We start from the raw sequence: 23,917 nt of genomic DNA, 5'->3' as shown, positions 1-23,917 counted from the left end.
ACGGGAACGGCTGCGCCTTGATCCAGTAAAGAGTTCACGTAGGTCAATAGGACCTTTCTTCTCTTTTGATTCTGGAAGATTTGTGGGAATAAATCTTAGCCTTGGGGTGCTGATAAAACCCCACTTGTGACCTGAGGAAACAGTTTTTACTGTCCAAAAATCCCGAATTGAGGCTGCCCAAACATGCCTGAAGTGGAGAAGACGAGCCCCCACCTGACAAGTTTGAGCGGGCCCAATTTCAAAAGGATTTCGCGGAATCCTGCTTGCTGGACGAACCCCCTTTTGAGGTGTTTTTGAAAGAAGACTGCCTGGATCTCCATGACCTTGAGAATTCTCGACCAGGTCTATAGCTCCGCGCCTCCCTGGCACGATCAGGGCCTCGTCTTCTAGGAAATGGACGCTTTTGATTTTGAAGACGTCTGTCCTGGGGAAGAAACCCAGATTTCCCACCTGTAGCCCGGGATATAGCAGTATCCAGCTTGTTACCAAACAAAGATGACCCCTCAAAAGGAATACGGCACCAGGCCCGTTTGGATGCTGGATCTGCCAGCCATGGACGGAGCCATAACGCACGGCATGCTGAGACCGCTGCTAACATATTCCGAGATATCAGGTGAACAACATCAATAGATGCCTCCCCCAAAAAGGCAGACGCCATCCTGATTTCTTGAATAGGGGAGTCTTTGGCTGTTTCAATAGAAATACCCCTCAGGAATTCCTCTACGGAATCAGCCCAGGATTCTATGGCCTTAGATACCGCTGCCATTGCAAGCACTGGTTTGCAAGCCATTCCAGAAGTCAGGTATATCCTTTTAAGGTCTGAATCGATCCGCCTTTCCAAAGGATCTTTAAAAGATACCGTATCCTCTAAAGGTAGGGTTACACATCCACCAGTGGAGCTGACTCCAGGTGCTTCACATCCTCTTCTTTAAAAGGGTATAACTTCAGGATTTTTGACTGCATGGAACCCTTTTTATCCATCTTGCTCCATTCCTCTGTGATAATGTCACCCAACTCTGAAAGGAAAGGAAAATATTGTCGCTCCTTATTGAGCTGTTTAAAGAATTTTCTCTGCTTTGGTGGGGAAGTAATAGGGTCTTCCCACTTCAGAGCCTCTCTCACTGCTTTGACCAATGAAGGCACCAGTCCATAGTCAAATCCTAAACCAGGATCCTCACAGTCAGATTCACTGTCTGAGATAGGAGCAGATAGGCGACTTGGTTGAGAGGATTCCCATGTCTCCTGCAATAGGTTCTCTCCGGTTGGAGGAGCCAATAATTCTGACAGGGATTCACACAACTGTAGAGCGTCCCTCTCCTGCAAGGACTCCTTCACAACCCGTCTTACTAATGACTCCAAACGCTGGTCTGCACCATCCCTTTCATCTGCAGCTTTGGAGAAGCAGTGATCGCATAAGGATTTGTCTGATGGAACAGGCATCCTGCACCCCCAGCATGATTTTTCCGTATGCCTGCTGGAGTGAGCAGCAGGGGGGTGAGAATAATTCTTGTCACGCTGTTCAGACCTTGACCTATGCTGGCTAGACCTTGAGGAGGATTTATGGCGGTGTGATCTTGATGATCCACTGCGTCTAGAGGTATTAAGCTGTGGATCAGACCCAGAAGGGCTGTAAAGATAAAACAGACAGAGAGAGAAAAAGATACACAGTCAATCCTACCTATGCCAAAAACTCTCTCCATTATATAAAAAACATGAATACTAGCAACCTACCTAACATGAGCGGGCTGGCCACTAGGAGGCAGTAAGGCGTCCATATTCCAAATAAACCAACAGTTTAAGAAATACTGCAACCAAAGAGAAAAAAAATAATACATTTTTTTTTTTTAACCACTTTCAGACCGGACCATTTTGCTGGTAAATGACCAGAGGTCTTTTTACAATTTGGCACTGCGCTGCTTTAACTGGTAATTGCGCGGTCATGCAATGTTGTACCCAAACAAAATTTGCGTCCTTTTCTTCCCACAAATAGAGCTTTCTTTTGATGGTATTTGATTGCCTCTGCGATTTTTATTTTTTGCGATATAAACGTAAAAAGACCGCAAATTTTGAAAAAAAATGATATTTTCTACTTTTTGTTATTAGAAAAATCCAATAAACTCAATTTTAGTCATACATTTAGGCCAAAATGTATTCAGCCACATGTCTTTGGTAAAAAAAAAGTCAATAATTGTATATTTATTGGTTTGCGCAAAAGTTGTCACATCTACAAACTAAGGTACGTTTTCTGGAATTTACGCAGCTTTTAGTTTACGACTGCCTATCTCATTTCTTGAGGTGCTAAAATGGCAGGGCAGTACAAAACCCCCCCAAATGACCCCATTTTGGAAAGTAGACACCCTAAGGAAATTGATAAGTGGCATGTTGAGCCCATTGAATATTTTATTTTTTTGCCTCAAGCGATTGAATAATGACAAAAAAAAAATTTTTTTTTTTTTTTTTCACAAAGTTGTCACTAAATGATATATTGCTCACACATGCTATGGGCATATGTGAAATGACACCCCAAAATAAATTCTGCTGCTTCTCCTGAGTACGGGGATACCACATATGTGGGACTTTTTGGGAGCCTAGCCGCGTACGGGGCCCTGAAAACCAAGCACCGCCTTCAGGCTTTCTAAGGGCGTTACAGTTTTGAAGGCCATAAAATGCCAAGATGGCACAAACCCCCCCCAAATGACCCCATTTTGGAAAGTAGACACCCCTAAATTTAGGGGTACACTAGTGAGACTAGGTAATAAATGGCGGGTGCCCTGAAACTATAAAAAAATAACTAACCAACCAGCGTTACCTGTAACAGTTATATGGTGATCACTGGTGAAAGGGTTAACTAGGGGGCAATCAGGGGGCTTTATGCGGTAGTATATGGGGGTCCCTGGCGCTATAAAAAGCTGCGGCGAACCTAAATACCTACCTGCCTAACTAGCGTCACCTGTGACACTAATACAGCGATCAGAAAAACGATCGCTTATTAAGCTGGGTTCACACTGGAGCGATGCGGGAACGCCACGAATCCGCGGTGGGTTTCCGCATCACATGCCTCCCTATGCGAACTGCTGGGAGTGTCAGTGAAATGTTAATGACACCCCCAGATCAGTTCGCATATCGCAGTGCGATCTGCAAACTCGGATCGCATGGTGTGAACACCCATGCGATCAGATTCTGCTGCGGACCAAAAAAAGGGTCCAGTGCGAGTTTGCGGCGGGTGCGACACGAATTCAGCCATACTATCTGTATGGCTGAACTCGAATCGCACAGAGATCGGATGTGATTTGCACTGCAGTGCGGTGCGAATCACATCCGTTCTCATAAACCGCTGCAATGTGAACCCAGCCTTAGTGACACTGGCGACGGGGGGTGATCACGGGGTTAAACCTTTATTGGGGGGGTTAGGGGGGTACCTTAGAACTAAAGGGGGCTAACCCTAACTGCCCTAACAGTTATTACAGTCACAAATGACACCCGCCGGGTGATCAGGGGGTTAAACCTTTATTAGGTAATAAATGGCGGGTGCCCTGAAACTATAAAAAAATAACTAACCAACCAGTGTCACCTGTAACAGTTATATGGTGATCACTGGTGAAAGGGTTAACTAGGGGGCAATCAGGGGGCTTTATGCGGTAGTATATGGGGGTCCCTGGCGCTATAAAAAGCTGCGGCGAACCTAAATACCTACCTGCCTAACTAGCGTCACCTGTGACACTAATACAGCGATCAGAAAAACGATCGCTTATTAGGCTGGGTTCACACTGGAGCGATGCGGGAACGCCACGAATCCGCGGCGGGTTCCCGCATCGCATGCCTCCCGGCGGCAGTTCACACTGCCCTATGCGAACTGCTGGGAGTGTCAGTGAAATGTTAATGACACCCCCAGATCAGTTCGCATATCGCAGTGCGATCTGCAAACTCGGATCGCATGGTGTGAACACCCATGCGATCCGATTCTGCTGCGGGCCAAAAAAAGGGTCCCGTGCGAATTTGCGGCGGGTGCGATGCGAATTCAGCCATACTATCTGTATGGCTGAACTCGAATCGCACAGAGATCGGATGTGATTTGCACTGCAGTGCGGTGCGAATCACATTCGTTCTCATAAACCGCTGCAATGTGAACTCAGCCTTAGTGACACTGGCGACGGGGGGTGTGAAAAAAATAAATAAAAAAATGACATTGGTGTCACTGTGACTGGGGGGCAGGGGTAATTGGGGGGGTGTGAGTGTGCCTGGCATGTTCTACTGTGTAGTGTCGTGTTGGTGCAACTCACCGATCCTCTCTCCTCGGTGTCGGAACGAAAAATACCGACACGGAGGAGAGATTACATCACTTCCTCTCCTGTGTTTACATTACAGGAGAGGAAGTGATGTCACGGAGCATTTTCATTCGTCGGGAGCGATCGCGAGGGGGTGGCCATGAATGAATGGCCGTCCCCTCGTCCGGGATCGCTCCCGAACGAATACCGACCGCCGCAGGCACCGGGCGGGGGCCCGATCGGGCCCCCGACCCGCGGGCAGGCAAGGACGTACATGTAAGCCCTTATGCCTGCCCGTGCCATTCTGTCGACGTACATCGTCGTGCGGCGGTCGGGAAGTGGTTAAGTAAGCATTTCCCTAGCCTAAGGGACATGCTCTTACCTTAAACCGCTGCGACCACTGCAAACATTCCCAGGGTTCTGACAGCTTCCCAAGGCTTTTAAATTTGGCGCCCGTGACGTCATAGCCGACGTCAGACGCGAGGCGCTCGTACGAATGCGCGGGAACCAAGCCTCGGTCTCACACCGGGTTCGCACATGCGCAGAACGCCTGCATAACCCGGAAGTAGGAGAGAGAGGTTTGCTGGAACGCGGAAGCGACCGCAAACAGCATAGAGGAGACCGCTAGACAAACAAAAGGAGAAAATACACACAAATACAATGCTGCCATGGATAGACAAAAGGCTCACCACTCCACCAACGATCACCTGGCCGAACGGACTGGGACACACACGCCGCACCTCCAAGCAGATAATGGTCACCCATAGCAACGGGACACAGACCGTGAGCACTCAGGTAGGAAATCCTCTCTTCAGCGCTACTCTGCAAATACACTCCATACCCTGCTTAACAGTCAGGGCCTATCGGAGGAAAAATTCTCAGTCAATCAGCCAATCGATCGTCGTGAAGTTTTGTTTCCAGGAAAGAAACCATCTGGTCCTACTGGGGAGGACAAAAAAGGAACACTGATAGTAGCCGGGAGCAAAGATTTATGGGAGTTGGGTCCTATTGGGTAATCGTGGAGGCGGGGCTACCCACACGTATGCTGCCATGGAGCCTTTCAGGAAAGGAAGTTTGTCAGCCATCACAGGGTTTTCGGTATAAAATATGAAGTGCTCTAGGGAAAGCCCTTGAAAACCTATGGTCCAGGTAAAGGCCTAGAAGGCACTGGAAAACCTTTTTTAGTGTCCAGACTGAGGCTCGATTTCACACTTATGCATGTTGCTTTTGAGCGTTTCTGCATTGCTTTTTGCTGTGCTTTCCACGTTTTTACTACGATTTTGCTGTGATCTGCGTTTTTTATGCTTTTTTTTGGGGGGGGGGGGGATTTGTTTGGCCGATTTAAAAAAAATAAAAAATGCAATGCACTACATGCTTTTCTGCAGCTTCTCCATTAAAATCTATTGAACCAAAAAAAGACTGTTTTGCGGGGGGTTTTTTAAACAGAGGCACAAAAATGCATTGACTTGAACATGTTCCATAGGAACCCATTTAAGAAAAAATGTCCTACATTTCTGCAAGAATGAAAAAAAGAATGAAAAAACGTATTGGTGTGAATGGAGCCCTAGAACAAGAGTAGGCCTTTAGAAGCATGTCACTAGGTATCTGTGCTTCTCTATGCTAGAAGTTGGCTGATCTACTGTTGTCCATCCAAAACTAGAATATCATTCTGAGTGAAGCTGGTCCTTAAATAAAATATAAGATTTATCACAATTAAATAAATCATATATAACCAACTTACTTTTCTTTCCAGAATTGTGGCTGCTGTTTTTCTCAAACCAATCATCGTTTCCCTGAAGACTGGGCCTCCAGTATTGGCTTTCCACTTTACTTCTTTGTATCTGCAATGCATATTATCTGTTAGATATTTTATTTCAGGTACATATATATGGTGCTATCAATTTACATGGCACTTTACATATATATTGTACATTCACATTAGTCCCTGCCCTCAAGGAGCCTACAATCTAAAGGTCCCTAACTCACATTTATACATAGACATACTAGGGCCAAGTTAGACAGGAGCCAATGAACCCACCAGCATATCTTTGTGGTGTGTGAAGAAACCAGAATACCCAGAGGAAACCCACAGGATGCATAGGTAGAATATCCAAACTCCATGCACATACCTCCCAACCATCCCTGAATGGGCGGGATTGTCCCCCAAAGGGAGGGCTTTCCTGCTGTCCCGTACACACAGAATCCTGCGCGGCGTAGCCTGAGGCTGGTTTTCTCACTGTGTGAAAATTTTCTTTGATTGGACCTCCCTTCTACTTGTCCTCATGGTGATTGGCTGCAGCTCCTGGCAATCATCCTCCTGTACTGGCCACTCACTCTGTGCGTGGGGAGACCAGACCAGAGCACTTATTGCGATTCGGCACTGCGTCGCTTTAACTGACAATTGCGCAGTCATGCTCCCAAACAAAATTGACATCCCTTTTTCCCCACAAATAGAGCTTTCTTTTGGTGGTAATTGATCACCTCTGTTTTTATTTTTTGGGCTATAAACAAAAAAACACAATTTAAACAAAACGCATTATTTTTTTACTTTTTGCTATAATAAATATCCCCAAAAAATATATAACATTTTTCTTTTCCCTTAGTTTAGGCCGATATGTATTCTTCTACATATTTGTGGTTAAAAAAAAAAAAAATCACAATAAGGCTTCATGCACACTGAAGCTCAAAAAAGCTATTTCTGGACGCCAGATTGCTGGCAGAAAACGCTGGTTGAAAAACCTGCTTTTAACAGCGTTTTATACTAGCGTTTATGAGCGTTTTACAGCGTTAGCGTTAATGGGCGTTTTTTATAAAAATACACAGAGGACACTCCAAAAATCCCACAATGCATTGAAAAATAGAATGCCGAACACTAATGAACGAGCGTTTATGAGCGTTTACAAGCGTTTATGAGCATTTATCAGCGTTTGTCGTTTTTTGGCGCTGAAAAACGGCACTTTGAACGCGAATTTCTGGCGTTCAGAAAAAAGCCCATAAACTCCACTGCTCATTAAAGCTGAAAAACGTCCATGTGTGCATGGACACATAAACTCCACTCTATGTTAGCCTATGGGCTTTTACAAAAAACGCCCAAACTCCAATAAACTGCAGTTTATCAGCTTCAGTGTGCATGGAGCCTAAGCATTTATTTATTGGTTTGCACAAAAGTTATAGCGTGTACAAAATAGGGGATCGTTTTCTGGCATTTTTATAAATTTTTTATTTTTTTTACTAGTAATGGCAGCGATCAGTAATTTTTATCATGACTGCGACATTATGGCAGATACATCAGACACTTTTGCCTCTATTTTGGGACCATTCACATTTATACAGCGATTAAAAATTCATTGATTACTGTGTAAATGTGACTGGCAGTGAAGGGGTTAAGTGTGCCCTAGGGAGTGATTCTAACAGTGGGGGGGAGGGGCTGTGTGTGACACATCACTGATCACCGCTTCTTCATGAATCCATATGCTGATTACAGCTAATAATACCGTTGTCATTACTAAACTATTGTATATAGTCCCTTATCATCCCCTCCAAGAGTTTGCATGCGGTTGATGTTAGGCTAACTGCTCTGCAATTCCCAGGGATGTATCTTGGCCCTTTTTAAATATTAGTACTACATTGGTTTTTCTCTAATCAGTAGGTACCATTCCAGTCAGTAGACTGTTTTGAAAAATTAGGAACAATGGTCTGGCAATTACTTGACTAAGTTCCTTAAGACCCCTGGGGTGCAAGCCATCTGGTCCCGGTGACTCATTAATATTAAGTTTTTCAAATCTATCTCTAATTCTGTCCTCTGTCAGCCATGAGGGTGCTTCCTGTGACGTGTCATGAAGATAAACATTGCAGTTTTGGTTACTGAAGCCCCCCCCCCCCCCCCGATTACCTTGTGAAGACTGAGGAGAAGAATAAATTCAATACCTTTGCCATCTCTCCATCCTTAGTAACCAGATTCCATTTATCATTCTTTAGGGACCAATATGATCTGACCTCTCTTTCTTACTATTTATGTACTTTAAAGAATTTCTTATGATTTTTTTTTACTCTCCTCCACTATGTGCCTTTCTTGTTCTATCTTAGCCCCTCCGATTGCTCCCTTACATTTCTTGTTGCATTCTTTGTAAAGTTGGAATGCTGATAAGCCTTGTATTTTTGAAGGCCTTCTCCTTTGCTTTTATATGCATTCTTACGTTGAAGTTAACCAGACTTTATGAGTACAAATAAAATAACAATATGCCTACAAAATAACGATGGTCTACAAAAAAATACAAATGAATGAACATGCAAGTGTTTCTAATTGGCCCACTATTATCAACATTTCCCCCTTTTCCGGTCTCTGCATTATCAACCTGGGAGCCCATTAAGGCAGAGAAATCTTATGACACTACCGAGGTGGAAAAGGGCTCATAAACGGGTCTTGAGTGTAAAAAAATGGGAGCTTTTATATTCAAAAGGGTGCACATAAAGCTTACACCATGAATTTGAGCGTAATGCTGCTCAGACCCAAAAGGAATGGAATGTGCCTGCTCATCCCCCAACTACCCGAGATTGCAAGATAATTGAGATCCTTATAGAATACATATGAAATTACATAGTGTATGGGTAGAGGTATATGGACATATTACTGTACAAATACAAAATTACTCTTCATTGATTTTAGGATAAATTATATATGAAAAATAAAAATGTATAACTTTCCATAACACGTTTATAAATTGTTTGATCAATTCACACACACACACACACACACACACCTCAAGAAAAGTCCCTTATCTTTCCATGATGCTATATTTTCATGTGAATAAGCTCTATTTATTTTTTCTATACTATGTTGGGATGTGGTGCTACTAATAACATAAGGGGACACAGCAATTTTAGTCTATCAAAAGTATACTATCACCTGTATTACAGCAATGGTCAAACGCACACTATCATCTGAATATCTCCCACCTAAAATTTGACTTGAGAAAAGGTTCTTCACCCTGAAACATTGTTGGTTACTTCCACCTCCACCTGCCTCCAGGTATTTGTATTCCTTTGTGTTGCTTTCCTGGTATTATACCACATACTATTATGTAGATGTTTACAAGATCTCCTCATTGTGCCACTTTTTCATTTTTGATTGTTTGTTTATCAATAAACATTATGGAACAATTTAGTACATAGACGGTTCAGCAGATATGGTTACATACTTAATGCGAGAATCTGCAGTACAGTATCAGCATGTATTGTCTGCCAGAGGGTGCATGGTATCAAATTTTAGTAGTAAGAGTAACAGTATACAACAATACATAAACCATAAGGCTGCTTTCACACCGAGGCGTCAGCGGCAATGCACCACTATTTTTAGCGATGCTTTACTGTCGTTTTTGCTGAGGCTTTCGGCCACTAGCAGGGAGCTTTTAACCCCCGCTAGTGGCCAAAAAAGGGTTAAAACGACCCGCAAAGCCTCACTGCAGCTGCGCTTTGCTGGTGGTTCGGCGGCACTGCCCATTCATTTCAATGGGCAGGGGTACTTTAGGAGCAGTGTATACATCGCTCCTTCACCACTCCAAAGATGCTGCTTGCAGGAGTTTTTTTGACGTCCTGCCAGCGCATCGCTTCAGTGTGAAAGCCCTTGGGCTTTCACACAGACTGCAGGGGAGCCGTTTTTCAGGTGCTATTTTTTAGCCCAAAAGCACCTCAGTGTGAAAGGGGTCTAACACAGAGAAGAGAATCCAATAAGTGTTGTGTTAACAAAAAGGTTGCATCCTTGTAATGGAGTAGGCAGGGGTCATGGCGTATCTTATGGGGGAAAATGTCCAGTGGAGGTCCAAAAGGAAGAATGAGGGATAGGGGAGAGGTGGAAAGGGGATGGAAGGGGTAGGGGACCCAGGAAGGGAGAGGGGAGGAAGGAGAGGAAGGGGATAAGGGCCAAGGGTAGAGAGTGATAAGTATGGATAAGGGATGTAGAGGAGGTGGGTGTAAAGGGAGGATAGGGGGGGGGGGGGGGGGCGGTGGGAGTACAAGCCAATCTGCCACTTAGCTAACAAAATGTGCAAATCTTGGAGATGGAACAACTTTGTAATTGACCCTTGCTCTGATACAGGTGATACTGAGCTTTTGCCTAGATTAGTGGTTGGATGGTAGGATTTTTTTGTCTATATTTATGTGAATAATGTATACCTTTTTTTTACTATGAAGCTGATAATATATGCAAATATTTAAACACTAGCTGTTTGGTGTGTTAACTTTTATTTACTTTCAGAGGGAGTGGTGATCCCTTAGATTAGTGGTTAGTTGAAGACTAACTACACTGGTTGCCATTGGTGGCAAGAATCTGTTGTTACATTGGTGGCAAAAGGGAAGAATGCCCTGTTACATTGAGGATCAGTGACCAGAATGTGCCTGATATCGTTGAACAGTGGAAAGAATGTCACCCTTACAGGCAGGTAAAAAGAATAACGGAGTCAGTGGCTACTGACAAGAGGAAGGGCTTCACTAGTCCCACACAATTGACTCTGTGGAATAATACTGATGCAAGGACTATGCAAGCACCATGAGGTGGGAGATCGATCCATCCGCAGCTCAACCTATGGAAACCTGGTTGAAAAGGCTGATACACACTATCTAGGACTACATTTCTATTTAAAACAGTTTTTCCCGCATCTTCCCTTCAGCTCTCTTCAACATTGGCCAAACTCAGTGTGTGTTTACAGAGGATGTAACACAGCTTATAGGCTGGATATTCCTGTGTATGAATATCCTGTTTGTCAGTAAAACAGGTAGCACCTGATTTTTTTGTAAGCAGGTTGAAGACAGGTATAAATAATGATAATAATAATAATAATAATAAGTAACAAATAAATCATAAGTAATTAAAGCATACTTAAACTTTATGGTGGCTGTAGACATGAAATGATTTCTTTCCAACCCAGCTGAATACAGTTACCGGTACATCAAAGAAAGAAAAACCATCTATAGGAATTTCTTAAAGTATAACTAAAAGCAAAGAGAGAGAGAGATAAGAGATAGAAGAGTGTGAGAGAGAGAAAGAGAGGTTCTTCCTGCACTGTGGGCATCTGTAAAAAACACTTCTAAACGCAAACGCTCATAAATGCCGTTAGACGTGGCACATAAAAGTGGCAAAACTGATGTTTTTCAAGCTTGCTTAATAGCTGTCAAGTTCCAGCGTTCAAATTTTGAGTTGTCCCCAAAAAATATTAATAGACGAAAAATCTTCCAATGGGAATACTAGATCTGGAGACTTAAAGCGGAGCTCCACCCTAAAGTGGAACTTCCACTCATTGGAACCCTCCCCCCCTCCGGTGCCACAATTGTCACCTTTCAGGGGGGAGGGGGGGGTGCAGATACCTGTATAGTACAGGTATTTTCACCCACTTCCAGCATAGATATCTGCAGAATCTGCGGGTATTTACGCCACTTCCTGCGGGTCCCCCGCTGTCTGCTGGGAAACACACGGATCCCAGAGACAGCAGGGACCATCCTTTGTGTGCAGCGTGACTTGCGCATGCGCAGTAGGGAATCGGGAAGTGAAGCCGCAAGGCTTAACTTCCTGTTTCCCATACCCAAGATACCCAAGATAGCCCACCCGAGAGCTGATCGAGAGATTGGCTTCGGGTGCCGACATCGCGGGCGCGCTGGGCGGATAAGTGTTCTTATTTTAAAAGTCAGCAGCTGCAGTATTTGTAGCTCCTGACTTTTGAAAACAAAAAACGGCGGAACTCCCGCTTTAAGGATCCCAAGGGATTACTTTCATTTGCAGGGATATCCTCTCACTTCATGTTTGGCGATAAGACAAGAAGTGAAGGGAAATCTCCGAAATGGGACACAGATGGCAAAAAAAATAAAAAATCTGACAGGGGTTATAACCCTCCCTTGCTCTAAACAAAATAAAAAAAATAAAAACTGTTTTAGGGCAACCATCTGGGTGTTTCTTTCACAATTATCATAATTGTTGTCTATTACCAAGGTTGTCTTCACCCTGAATACATGAGTGCTTTGAAAAATGAAGCAGTATAAATGTTGACTTACTTTGCTTTGTATATTTTTAATCTGCAGATTCTGCTTGTCCAGTTTATACTGCTGGAATTTAATCTTTTCCAAAAGTTCACTGATTCTTTTACTCTGGATTTCCATTTGTGACTGAAATAGAGCAAATATCGTAACAGTTAAACATTATTTCTGCTTTTTGAAATTAAAATTTTTACCTTAGTCTGAAAATGTGTGGATTGACAAAAAGAATGTCTGTGATATAATGTGCCTTAAACTATTAATGAAAACATGTATTCTTAAAGTGGTTGTAAACCCTTTACAACCACTTTATACTACAGGCAAGCCTATAATTAGGCTTACCTGTAGCTACACTGGATATCTCCTAAATCTGCACGGTTTAGGAGATATCCCTGTATTTGCATGTGCCGACGTCATTGGCACATGCGTACTTAAGCAAACTGAAGCAACGGTACGTACGTGCCGTTGCTTCAGTAGTACTGTGTCATTACTGGTACCTTCTGCGCGCATATATGCAGGAGTGAGGTCATCCTGAATCCGGCCAATCACCGCGCCAGAGCCACGATACCCAGAAGTAACTCCCTGGGGAGATGTCGGCCACCAAAGCGGTGAACGAGGACCACTGTGGGGGCTTCGATCTCAGGTAAGTAATTCATAATGAGCTAGAATGCTATGCATACTAGCTCATTATGCCTTTGTCTTGCAGGTTTTTTTGGGGGGTTTTTTTTAAACCGTTTACAACCACTTTAATATTTATCTACATCTACATGTGTCTCTAATGGCTGAGATTTTCTTTGTACAAGACAGTTTTAGAAAAATTCATAATTTGATTAATTACTAATATTTAATTTTGCCGAAATAGGGACTAACTTCACGTACAATAATCTTCCTTTAAAGAAAACTGGAACTGAAACAATTATTTAAATTTCATTGCTGACCTCCTTCCGAAAATCCCACTTACTTTGCTGTTTCTAACTTCAATACTTTCTGAGTCACTTGACTGTAACATGCATGTAGGAAGTCAAATGGAAGCCAGAAATCCCCATCTGCTTGTAAATGATCTTATTTCTCTCTATACTGTAAGTCAGTGTACTTATTTTTGGATAAGAAATTATTTCAGAGCATTCTAGTTGCAGCATATATGAAACAATGCAATCTGTGGATTACATTTTACAAAACTTAGGCAACTTTTTTTTTAGAATATGTAATATTTAGTAATAAATCACAATATTTTTTAGCTTTGTCTAAACAGGCAAAATCTGGATTACCTGAGCCTATTACTGTTTTCTTGATACATGAACTGTAGTAACTATATTATTAATACACTCTAAATAGTAAAAGACATATTGATACATGTGTAAAAATAGGTTGATGCTGTTTACTTCAGTCACCCAATGACTTCTCAAAATAATGCAGGGGAGATCTCACCCAAAGATCCTCACACTCTCTCAATTATAAAAGACCTAACTTGGCTTTGTGCTGATCACCTATACCACCCAGCAGTGGTGGCCCGTAATGCAGGGTGCGGGGGAACCATCCCCCCTATTCATGCGTTGGCTCCCTAATCTACATGCGGGGGCGCTGGACGCATGGATTCCAATGTTTAAGGCTTAAGGCTTAAAAAAAAAAAAAAAAAAAGAGTGGGATCGAGCATGCCCACTTGTGTGACAATAGTGAATGAATATTTGCTATTGTCACACTGATTCTCCTCCCGGTATCTCCAATTTCCCATCCCTCTGCATCCCCTAGATCTCACACTACTCTACATTCTGCATCCCTTGCATCTTCCACTACCCTACATTCTGCACCCTCTGCATCTTCACCCCTCCAATAACCAGCTTCTCTTGCATACCCTTTTAAAGAAAAATGAATACACACCTGCTATCTGTACTGCACTCCATGCAATACACTCATAGATGCTGACACAGGGTCCATCTCTTGAGATTCCCCCACAATCATCAAAAATAGTTTGTGCAAACCTACAGGGAGGGTTTCATAGTTTCATAGTTAGCAAGGTTGAATAAAGACACCAGTCCATCCAGTTCAACCTGAGTGTCTACAATTGTCCCTATCCCTGTACATTACACACTCACATTGGTCCCTACCCTCAAGGAGCCCACAAGCCAAGGTCCCCATTCATATACTAGGGCCAATTTTGGACAGAAGCCAATTAACCTACCTGCATGTCTTTGGTTTGTGGGAGGAAACCGGAGTACCTGGCGGAAACCCACACAGACACAGGGAGAACATGCAAACTCCAGGCAGGTAGAGTCGTGGTTGGGATTTGAACCAGCAACCCTTCTTACTGCTAGGCGAGAGTGCTAACCACTACACCACTGTTTCCTTAAGAACTATTTTAGGATAGAGTAAAGACAGGTTGTAACCACTGTCAGTTTCTTTTTTGCCACCTGTGACCAGTGGTGACTGTTTTTTTTTTTTTTTTGGGGGGGGGCAGCAAACCACCTCCTCACGCCACCGGTGGAGTGGCACTAGCACAACTGCCACCACCACCACCCTCTGTCCTCACCCTGGATGCGAGAGGTGAGAGCAGCGGTTGCAGCGGATTCGGCCATCTTCCAGCATGGCAGGCTAGGGGAAAACTGCTCCGGTGTCCTCTCCTGGAGCAGCTTCCGCGGTGTGTCTCCTCTCTGCTCCTCCTGGCACTAGGCGTCCAATAGGATCGCCTGACCTTTTCGTCAATTGGGAAATGGTTTCATACCTGCTTCTGGATTGGCCAGGAGAAGGATCAGTGTTGCAACAGAGATTATTCATTCGCTGTTGCAACACACCCGGGTGGGCTCCGGACGCATCCTCTGTGACCCGAGTCCGCCCTATTTTGAAGCCTATTAGAGCCTCTGGCTCTAATAAGGTGCTTCAAAAAAAACCTTGCCACTGTAATTCATGTGCCCGGTTGCCCTAAAGGGGCCAGACACATGAATAGGGGGCAGCCGTGGATAGATTTATGCTATGCATGAATCTATTCACTGCATATAGGGAGGTGGCGAGAAGAGAGGGTGCGGCCGCCACTACCTGTGACCCATTGGGAAGATTTCCCTTTGCTTTCTGTCCCATAGCCAAAACAGTAAGTCAGAGAAAACCTATCCAAAGTGAGGGAATCTTTGGCTGTAACCAAAACAAGTGTTCACATTGGAAGATTTCTCCTCTATCCCTGTTTTGGTGACAACCCAAAATTTGGAATTTTCTTTCACTTTTACTCTCAGAGATAATGGTAAACAGAAACAGAACAAATAAAGAGAGTCAATCTCCCTCCCCCCCACCACTACTTATGAAACAAGTTATGCATAGAAGGAAGCTATATTCTGTATATAATAATGAGGTGTTTTTTTTATGTAATGTTGCATGTCCACTTATCAGATTCCTGTAGCTATGAAGAAAAACATGAAAATTTATTGAAAGCTTACCTGAATGCTCTGAACATCTTCCTTGGCACTAATATTGTCATTGTTGCTTGGTTCAAAGTGCCGGAGCTTTTCTTCTATGTTCTGTAGCCTACTGTCCAGGACCGCTCTGTCCTTACTGACCCCTTGTAGCTTCTCTCGGAGGAGTAGAGTTAGATCCTGCAATTGTTTATCTCTTTGCTCCAGCTTCTGCATCCTGTCCTTCAGCACATCTGCACTGTCTCTGAATTCTTTGGCATTATTGAGGAGTGCTGCCATAGAAACATTGTGTTGGTTTAACTTGCCTGTGATCTCCCTCAAATGAATTTTAGTTTTATCCACATGCTCTTTCAAGCCATGCCCTAGCTGGAGTAGCCCATGAGCAATCAAATTCATTTCATCCCAGGAGGCATATTGATTTTTTTTTTCAGGGGAGAGACCCCAGCTCTCAGCACCGTTTAACGTAACGAGCAACAAAAAAATTGAATAAAGCTTCATTGCGGTGCTGCTTTTGGATCCTGTCTCAATTAAACTAATAATTCTGCATCAAGTAGTTTTCCTATTGTGCATACAGAATTTGTTTCTTCAGTCCTCAGTGGTTACAAGAAGAACGGGATAACTGACAAGCACATCTGAACTCTTCTCTCGCCTCAGCTCTGTCTGGTTATAAACCAAATGACTCTTTGTAGCTGTCTGGAGGAGGAACTCTCCTCACTGTGTATGCTGGAAACGTGATTGGGGGCTGGTCTTAACCCTTTTGCTACAAAGATGCTGTAAAATCCTTGCACCTCTGGTGGCAAGGCTTATTTTTACAATTTTGTATTTACAAAATTGTGTATTCTACTCCACACTCCTACACTTGTTTTAAAGAATTCAGTTAATGATTCTATGTTGTGGTGCAACCCACTGCATATCTCTAAACTAAGAAAAATTTAAAAAGTCAAGGGGGAAAACTATCATATAGCTATCAACTTTTAACTACAGTATGCAAATCTGACATTCTTTTATATTTATAGTGTTCTGCAGATTTGATTACAGTAAGCAATTTTACATGTTACTGTAATGAGAAATGTATCAATTTGTATTAAAAAAGCCAATCAAGTATGAATTCTAATCTCAAAAAGTACCTTCTATTGCTCCCAGCCTCCTCCAAATCTCCAAATTCGGTGATCGAACTTTCTGTTAGGGGGTGACTACCTTCATTCTCCATGGTCCCACTGTATGGAGGAATGTATCCACCCCCACTTGCTCACTCCCAAAATGGACTAGGAACTATGGACTGGGGATTATGGGATTGGATTGTGCATAGAACAATGCACATGACTGCAACAAACATGCACCACTTGTTCCAGATAAACAGAAGTGAGGGGAAAAGGAGAGGTTTTGGAACTCATGAAGGACGTTGCACAGAGGTAGAAAAAAAACACAGTAAGAACCTATTTAAAAAAAAAAAAAAAACAGTTACAGGGCCATTAAAGTGATACTAAACACACACCATTTCATTTATATTGTCCCTTCTGTATGTGGATTAGGGATGAGCCGAACACCGCCTGGTTCGGTTCGCACCAGAACTTTCGAACGGACCGAAAATTTGTGCGAACTTTAGAGCCCCATTGAAGTCTATGGGACTCGAATGTTGGCAAAAAAAGTGCTACTTTTAATGGCTAATATGCAAGATATTGTCCTAAAAAGGGTTTGGGGACCCGGATCCTGCCCCAGGGGACATGGGTCAATGCCAACTTTCTTTTTTAAAACTAACGTTTTTTCAGGAGCACTGATTTTAATGACGATTAAAGTGAAAAAAAAAAAAAAAGTGAAATATTCCTTTAAATATCGTGCCTGGGGGTGTCTATAGTATGCCTGTGAAGTGCCACGTGTTCCCTGTGTTTCGAACAGTCCCTGCACAAAATGACATTTAAGGGAAAAAAAGTAATTTAAAACTGCTTGCGGTTTTAATGTAATATCTGGTTTCGGCAATACGGATAAAAAGCATTGAGAAAAATGGCATGGGTAGCCCCCCCCGCACATTACCAGCCCCTTTGGGTCTTGTATGGATATTAAAGGGAACCCCGTACCCAAATTAAAAAAAGGAAAGGCGTGGGGCCCCCAGGCCCTATATACGCAGAACAGCAGTATACAGGCAGTGCAAACAAGACAGGGACTGTGTAGGTTTGTTGTGTTAAGTAGAATCTGTTTGTAATTTTGAACTGGTACATTTTTAAAGTGTAGCTCCAGTCAAAAAATCAATTTTTAAGCTTTTTGGAAAACATAGGATTTTTCACGGGCAATGGCTGGTGTTAGTAATTCAATCATCACGGCACCATGCTTGATATGGTGTCGGTGTGATCGAAGCGCATTATTTCTATTATTACACTGCAGTAATAAATGTAAAGTAATCGCCTGTCACCAGAAGCGTTATGTCACTTGCCACATCACCTGCCACACTGCCTGCCAAAAGATGTGGATTGCCACCTGTCACGTTGCCTGTCATCAGATGCGGAGAGAGTGGAGCGCCCCTTGTGGTATGTCAGGCAGGCAGCTGAGGGGGTGAACTACAAGTCCCAGCACACCTCACCTGTACTCCCACACACAGCTCACCTGTCACTGATGATGACAGGTGATGTTGCAGGGTGTCTCTCTCCTCATGCTACAACTGGTCTCATCAGGCAAAGGGAGGGTCCGGGACTCCTTCGCTCTCAGTCTCTGGCTCCACCCTTCTGCCATCCCTGATTAGCTGTCTGGGGGGCCTTGAAAAATTGGGCTGGGGGCGTCACCCAGAGCCAAAAATGTTCTTCCAAGCTATCAGCAGGATCACTGAGGAGGAAGAGGATAGACAGTCAACATAACAGGACAGTCACTCAGCATCAGCATAGGCAGTCTTGAAGGGATGTGACATTTCAAAAAAAAAATATTTTTCGGTTACATCAGCTTCAGATGCTTGGTAGCTGGTGGTGATCCAAGACTGATTCATCTTTATGAAGGTCAGTCGATCAACCAAGTCAGTGGAAAGGCGCACCCTGTGATCGGTTACAAGGCCTCCAGCAGCACTGAAGGTGCATTCCGAAAGAACGCTGGATGCAGGACAGGCCAGTAGCTCAATTGCATACTGTGCAAGCTCTGGCCAGTGATCCATCCTCAAGACCTAGTAAGCCAGAGGATTTTTGGTGGGAAAGGTGCCCAAGTCTGACCTTGCCCCTAGGTATTCCTGCACCATGTAAATCAGACACTGGCGATGGTTGCTGCAAACTGATCATACCTTGGGGCTGCGGACTAAAAAATTGTCTGAATGCATTGGTCAGACGGCCACCTTCTCCACCGCTCCTTCTGTGACTGACCGAAGCCTCAGCAACACGTTGTCCAGGACCAGGAGTTTGTAACCTCCCAGTCTCTGGGAACGCCTTGCACAGACCTTTCTGCAAGGCCTCCCGAAGATGTCTCATCCTCTGTTCCCTCTGCGACGGCAAGATAAGGTCTGCAACCTTAACCTTGTACCATGGATCAAGGAGAGTGGCCAGCCAGTAATGGTCCCTCTCCTTGATCCTAAGAATACGAGGATCCTTCCGCAGGATCAGGGAGGCCATGCAGCGTGCCCTCTTTTATTGGCTCGTGACTGTCTGCCTCTCCTTCTTGGCCTTCCAGACATAGTAATGGCCTACAGGGAGATGGGGAAAAACAGCAATTGGGTAGTGTATATTGTGCTGGAGGCACACAACACCCACTTTAAAGGCTGCAGATGCCTGTATTAGAGAACACCAGCAAAAAATGGTATATACAGGTGTATACTGTGCTGGAGGCACACGACACCCGCTAACTCCTGCAGATGCCTGTATTAGAGAACACCAGCAATAACGGATAGATACAGGTGTATACTGTGCTGGAGGCACACAACACCCACTTTAACTCCTGCAGATGCCTGTATTAGAGAACACCAGCAATAAAGGGTAGATACAGGTGTATACTGTGCTATGCTGGAGGCACACAACACCCACTAACTCCTGCAGATGCCTTTATTAGAGAACACCAGCATAAAAGGGTAGCTACAGGTGTATACTGTGCTGGAGGCACACAACACCCACTTTAACTCCTGCAGATGCCTGTATTAGAGAACACCAGCAATAAAGGGTAGATACAGGTGTATACTGTACTGTGCTGGAGGCACACAACACCCACTAACTCCGGCAGATGCTGTATTAGAGAACACCAAGCTCATCCCTACTCCCGGAGAACCTCAAACCATGTATTCATCAGTGGTAATCATCATAAGATATTCAGTCATCAGATGGGAAGGAGCTTGGGTATCATAAGCCATGCATATAAAGAACCAGCATAGTGTGATACCGTTTAACAAGTGGTTTAATAAAAATAAATAAAAAATGAACACTCACATTTCAATCGATCATTATTGGCATAATCAGAGAAACAGTGATGTCTGTAAGGGGGTCCACCCGACGCGTTTCAACTACACTGTCGTCATCTAGGGTTGAACCCCCCCAAACAGCATCGCTTAAAAGGAGAAAATGACCCCAAATAGCAAAACACGCCAGAAAGACTTCTCAGGTCGTCACTTTCAGTCTTGCGTTCCGGAAGTATATTAGCATAAATAAACCCTCATATATTAGCTAACATATACAATGGACTTGGATACATGCTATGCGGTACACAAACTCTATCACACTGTTTTTGTCATATTTTTTTATCTACACATTTTATTTATTTATTTAAAATTTTTTGATTGTCCCCCAGATTCTAAGCCCATACCATTATTGAACCAGATTGGTTAATGCATATACATACTTTTATCATTTACTACTTTATAGTGATGGACGAACTTCCGACGGGACGTAACGCGAACGTGACCAAAAGTTCAGGAACCACAAGGTTCGCAGTGGACCCCATTGACTTTAATGGCAAGCGAACCTTAAAAACCTCCAGGTCATATTTTCAGCCACAAAATACTTACTAGCTGTGCACACATAGTCCCACAACATGGACACTGACATAACAAAAGTATTAAGTGAATCTGAGATCGACAACGACAAGCATTCTTTTTTTTTATCTGTGAAATTTTGACAATTCAGGAGCACATGAAGGCCATGGAGGAGAGGCAAGCCCAGGCCAGGCCATGAAGGGGGTGCAGGAGATGATCAGTGCCACAGCCAGGGCAGCGCAGTACTGTGCCTGTGTCCCAGTGTGCCAACCTGTGCTTGAGCCCCTGACCCCTCCCTCTGCCGGCCCTTACCCCCACCTATGCAGGGCTCCACTGCGGTGGTCTGGAGGTGCCAGTCCAGTGCTGATCCTCAGCCATGGTGCTGGCACTGACTGCTGATTGGCTTCTCCGCTGCTATCTCCCTCACTGTCTGAAACCAGCACAGCGATAGAGACTGAGCACTGACACCAGCACCATGAGAGCACTGACACCAGCACAGTGATAGAGAGCACTGACACCACACCAGCACCAAGACAGAGAGCACTGACACCAGCACCGAGACAGAGAGCACCGACACCAGCACCATGATAGAGAGCACCGACACCAGCACCGTGAGAGAGCTGACACCAGCACCATGATAGAGAGCACTGACACCAGCACCGTGAGAGCGCTGACACCAGCACCGTGATAGAGAGCACTGAGACCACACCAGCACCGAGATAGCGAGAGCACTGTGATAGAGAGCACTGACACCAGCACTGTGATAGAGAGCACTGACACCAGCACTGTGATAGAGAGCACTGCCACCAGCACAGTGATAGAGAGCACTGCCACCAGCACAGTGATAGAGAGCACTGCCACCAGCACAGTGATAGAGAGCACTGCCACCAGCACAGTGATAGAGAGCACTGCCACCAGCACCGTGATAGAGAGCACTGAGACCACACCAGCACCGAGATAGGGAGCACTGACACCAGCACCATGATAGAGAGCACAGACACCAGCACCGAAATAGAGAGCGCTGACACCACACCAGCACCAAGATAGAGCGCACTGACCCCACACCAGCACAGAGATAGAGAGCACTGACATCAGCACTGATACCAGCAACTCGCTGCAGGACCCAAAAATGTTGTATTAAAGAACACCAGCAAAAGAGGGTAGATACAGGTGTATACTGTGCTGGAGGCACACAACACCCACTAACTCCTGCAGATGCCTGTATTAGAGAACACCAGCAATAAAGGGTAGATACAGGTGTATACTGTGCTGTGCTGGAGGCACACAACACCCACTAACTCCTGCAGATGCCTGTATTAGAGAACACCAGCAAAAAGGGTAGATACAGGTGTATACTGTGCTGGAGGCACACAACACCCACTAACTCCTGCAGATGCCTCTATTAGAGAACAACAGCAATAAAGGGTAGATACAGGTGTGAAGTAACTGATCAATACAAACTACTATTATTATCAGTTATATATCACTTTGTCTAGTCCCTATAGATTAGTTAGTGTATCTATTCTCTGAGCACATGCCTCACAATACTGAGCACATGCATCACAATAGCATAAAAGTTAGCTATGAAACCAAATACACGGTCTAAAATCAATCAAATCTCATTTATTTCCCAAGGAAATAAGAAAGCTTATATAAGGTATTGTTAGAAGTTACAAGAGTACATAGCATACAATCAGAATACAATACAAGCAATACTTAGTAGGTCCTCGTGGCTGAGCCTCATGGTGGAGTGAGAGACAGCTCTCTTTGATGAATCCCTTTTTGATAAACACACCTCAGCCACACCACATCCCATTGCCCACCCCCTTTGCCTGTAGACGAATCAGTGTCTCTGGGGCGTCTCCTCCCCCATGCTAAATATCTCTGACCCTCCTGCCATAATTGGCCTCTGGGGGGCAGTGTTTGCCCATGAATTGCAACTGCTCCGACTGGGTTCACATATTGTGATTCGATCTCGGACGCCCTTCCCGCTCATTAGACCCACCTTTTGTCCTCACAGACAGACCAGAGCCATCATTGTCCTAAATCTATTTGAAGCTTTGTGCACACCAGGTGGGCTGAAGAGACTTCCTTTTGCTATGCAGATTCTATTTGGTGCCACATTCCTCTATACCTTTTAAACGTGTGGGACTGCAAGTATCAACACGGCTGAGCTTGGTTGTACAAACAGATGTGTAGAACATTAGATATAACATTAATTCATGTTCAATTCCAACAAGGTGTATACTGTGCTGGAGGCACACAACACCCACTAACTCCTGCAGATGCCTGAGAAAAAACACACTGTCCCTGCCTATCTTGCTCTTTCCCTGCACGCCGGAACACACTGCACAAGGCTGCCATGCTGCCGGCCTTATATAGTGTGGGGTGTGTACTAAACCCCCTGAGCTATAATTGGCCACAGGCATCCTGCCTGTGGCCAATTATGGCTCTCTTCGCTGCCGTCGCTGTGATTGGCCAAGCATGCAGGGTCACAGTGCATGCTTGGCCAATCATGAGCCAGCAATGCACTGCGATGGCGCCGTGCATTGTGGGCCGTGAGCAACCACACGAATTTGGTGCGAACGGCCCATAACGTTATTTGTCGAACGTGCGAACAGCCGGTGTTCGAGTCGAACGCATCACCAAGCTCATCCCTACTCCCGGAGAACCTCAAACCATGTATTCATCAGTGGTAATCATCATAAGATATTCAGTCATCAGATGGGAAGGAGCTTGGGTATCATAAGCCATGCATATAAAGAACCAGCATAGCGTGATACCGTTTAACAAGTGGTTTATTAAAAATAAATGAAAAATGAACACGCACATTTCAATCGATCGTTATTGGCATAATCAGAGAAACAGCAATGTCTGTAAGGGGGTCTACCCGACGCGTTTCAACTACACTGTCGTCATCTAGGGTGTGAACCTCCCCAAACAGCATCGCTTAAAAAGGAGAAAATGACCCCAAATAGCAAAACACGCCTGAAAGACTTCTCAGGTCGTCACTTCCGGTCTTGCGTTCCGGAAGTATATTAGCATAAATAAACCCTCATATATTAGCTAACATATACAATGGACTTGGATACATGCTATGCGGTACACAAACTCTATCACACTGTTTTTGTCATATTTTTTTATCTACACATTTTATTTATTTATTAAAAAAATTTTGAATGTCCCCCAGATTCTAAGCCCATACCATTATTGAACCAGATTGGTTAATGCATATACATACTTTTATCATATACTACTTTATAGTGATGGACGAACTTCCGACGGGACGTAACGCGAACGTGACCAAA

The 23,917-nt window shown here is 44.2% G+C and overlaps 1 protein-coding gene across 3 annotated transcripts in view; it reads right to left on the bottom strand.

The window, feature by feature from the left end:
• The window catches only part of ANGPTL4 (angiopoietin like 4), a 99,892-nt gene extending 83,529 nt beyond the window's left edge, over positions 1-16,363 (bottom strand). Inside the window, exons 1-3 of one of the 3 annotated variants that reach the window (XR_013272221.1) lie at positions 15,707-16,363; positions 12,306-12,416; positions 6,007-6,106 (exon numbers count right to left, since the gene is read on the bottom strand). Coding sequence is in view for 2 of the 3 variants with exons in the window: in XM_077475780.1 (XP_077331906.1) it covers positions 6,007-6,106; positions 12,306-12,416; positions 15,707-16,180 (685 nt within the window). In the remaining variant the exon portion in view is untranslated. The remainder of the gene's footprint in view (positions 1-6,006; positions 6,107-12,305; positions 12,417-15,706) is intronic. The other 2 variants (XM_077475780.1, XM_077475781.1) reach the window with 2 other exon arrangements.
• Between the last annotated feature and the right edge of the window lie 7,554 nt (positions 16,364-23,917).

This window comes from Lithobates pipiens, unplaced genomic scaffold, assembly GCF_037356315.1.
Source record: "Lithobates pipiens isolate NorthernLeopardFrog02 unplaced genomic scaffold, aLitPip1_a1.2 Scaffold_13, whole genome shotgun sequence".
Classification (NCBI taxonomy): Eukaryota; Metazoa; Chordata; class Amphibia; order Anura; family Ranidae; genus Lithobates; species Lithobates pipiens.
The sequence above is the reverse complement of the archived record's forward strand: the minus strand, read 5'-3'. Positions and strand labels throughout refer to the sequence as shown.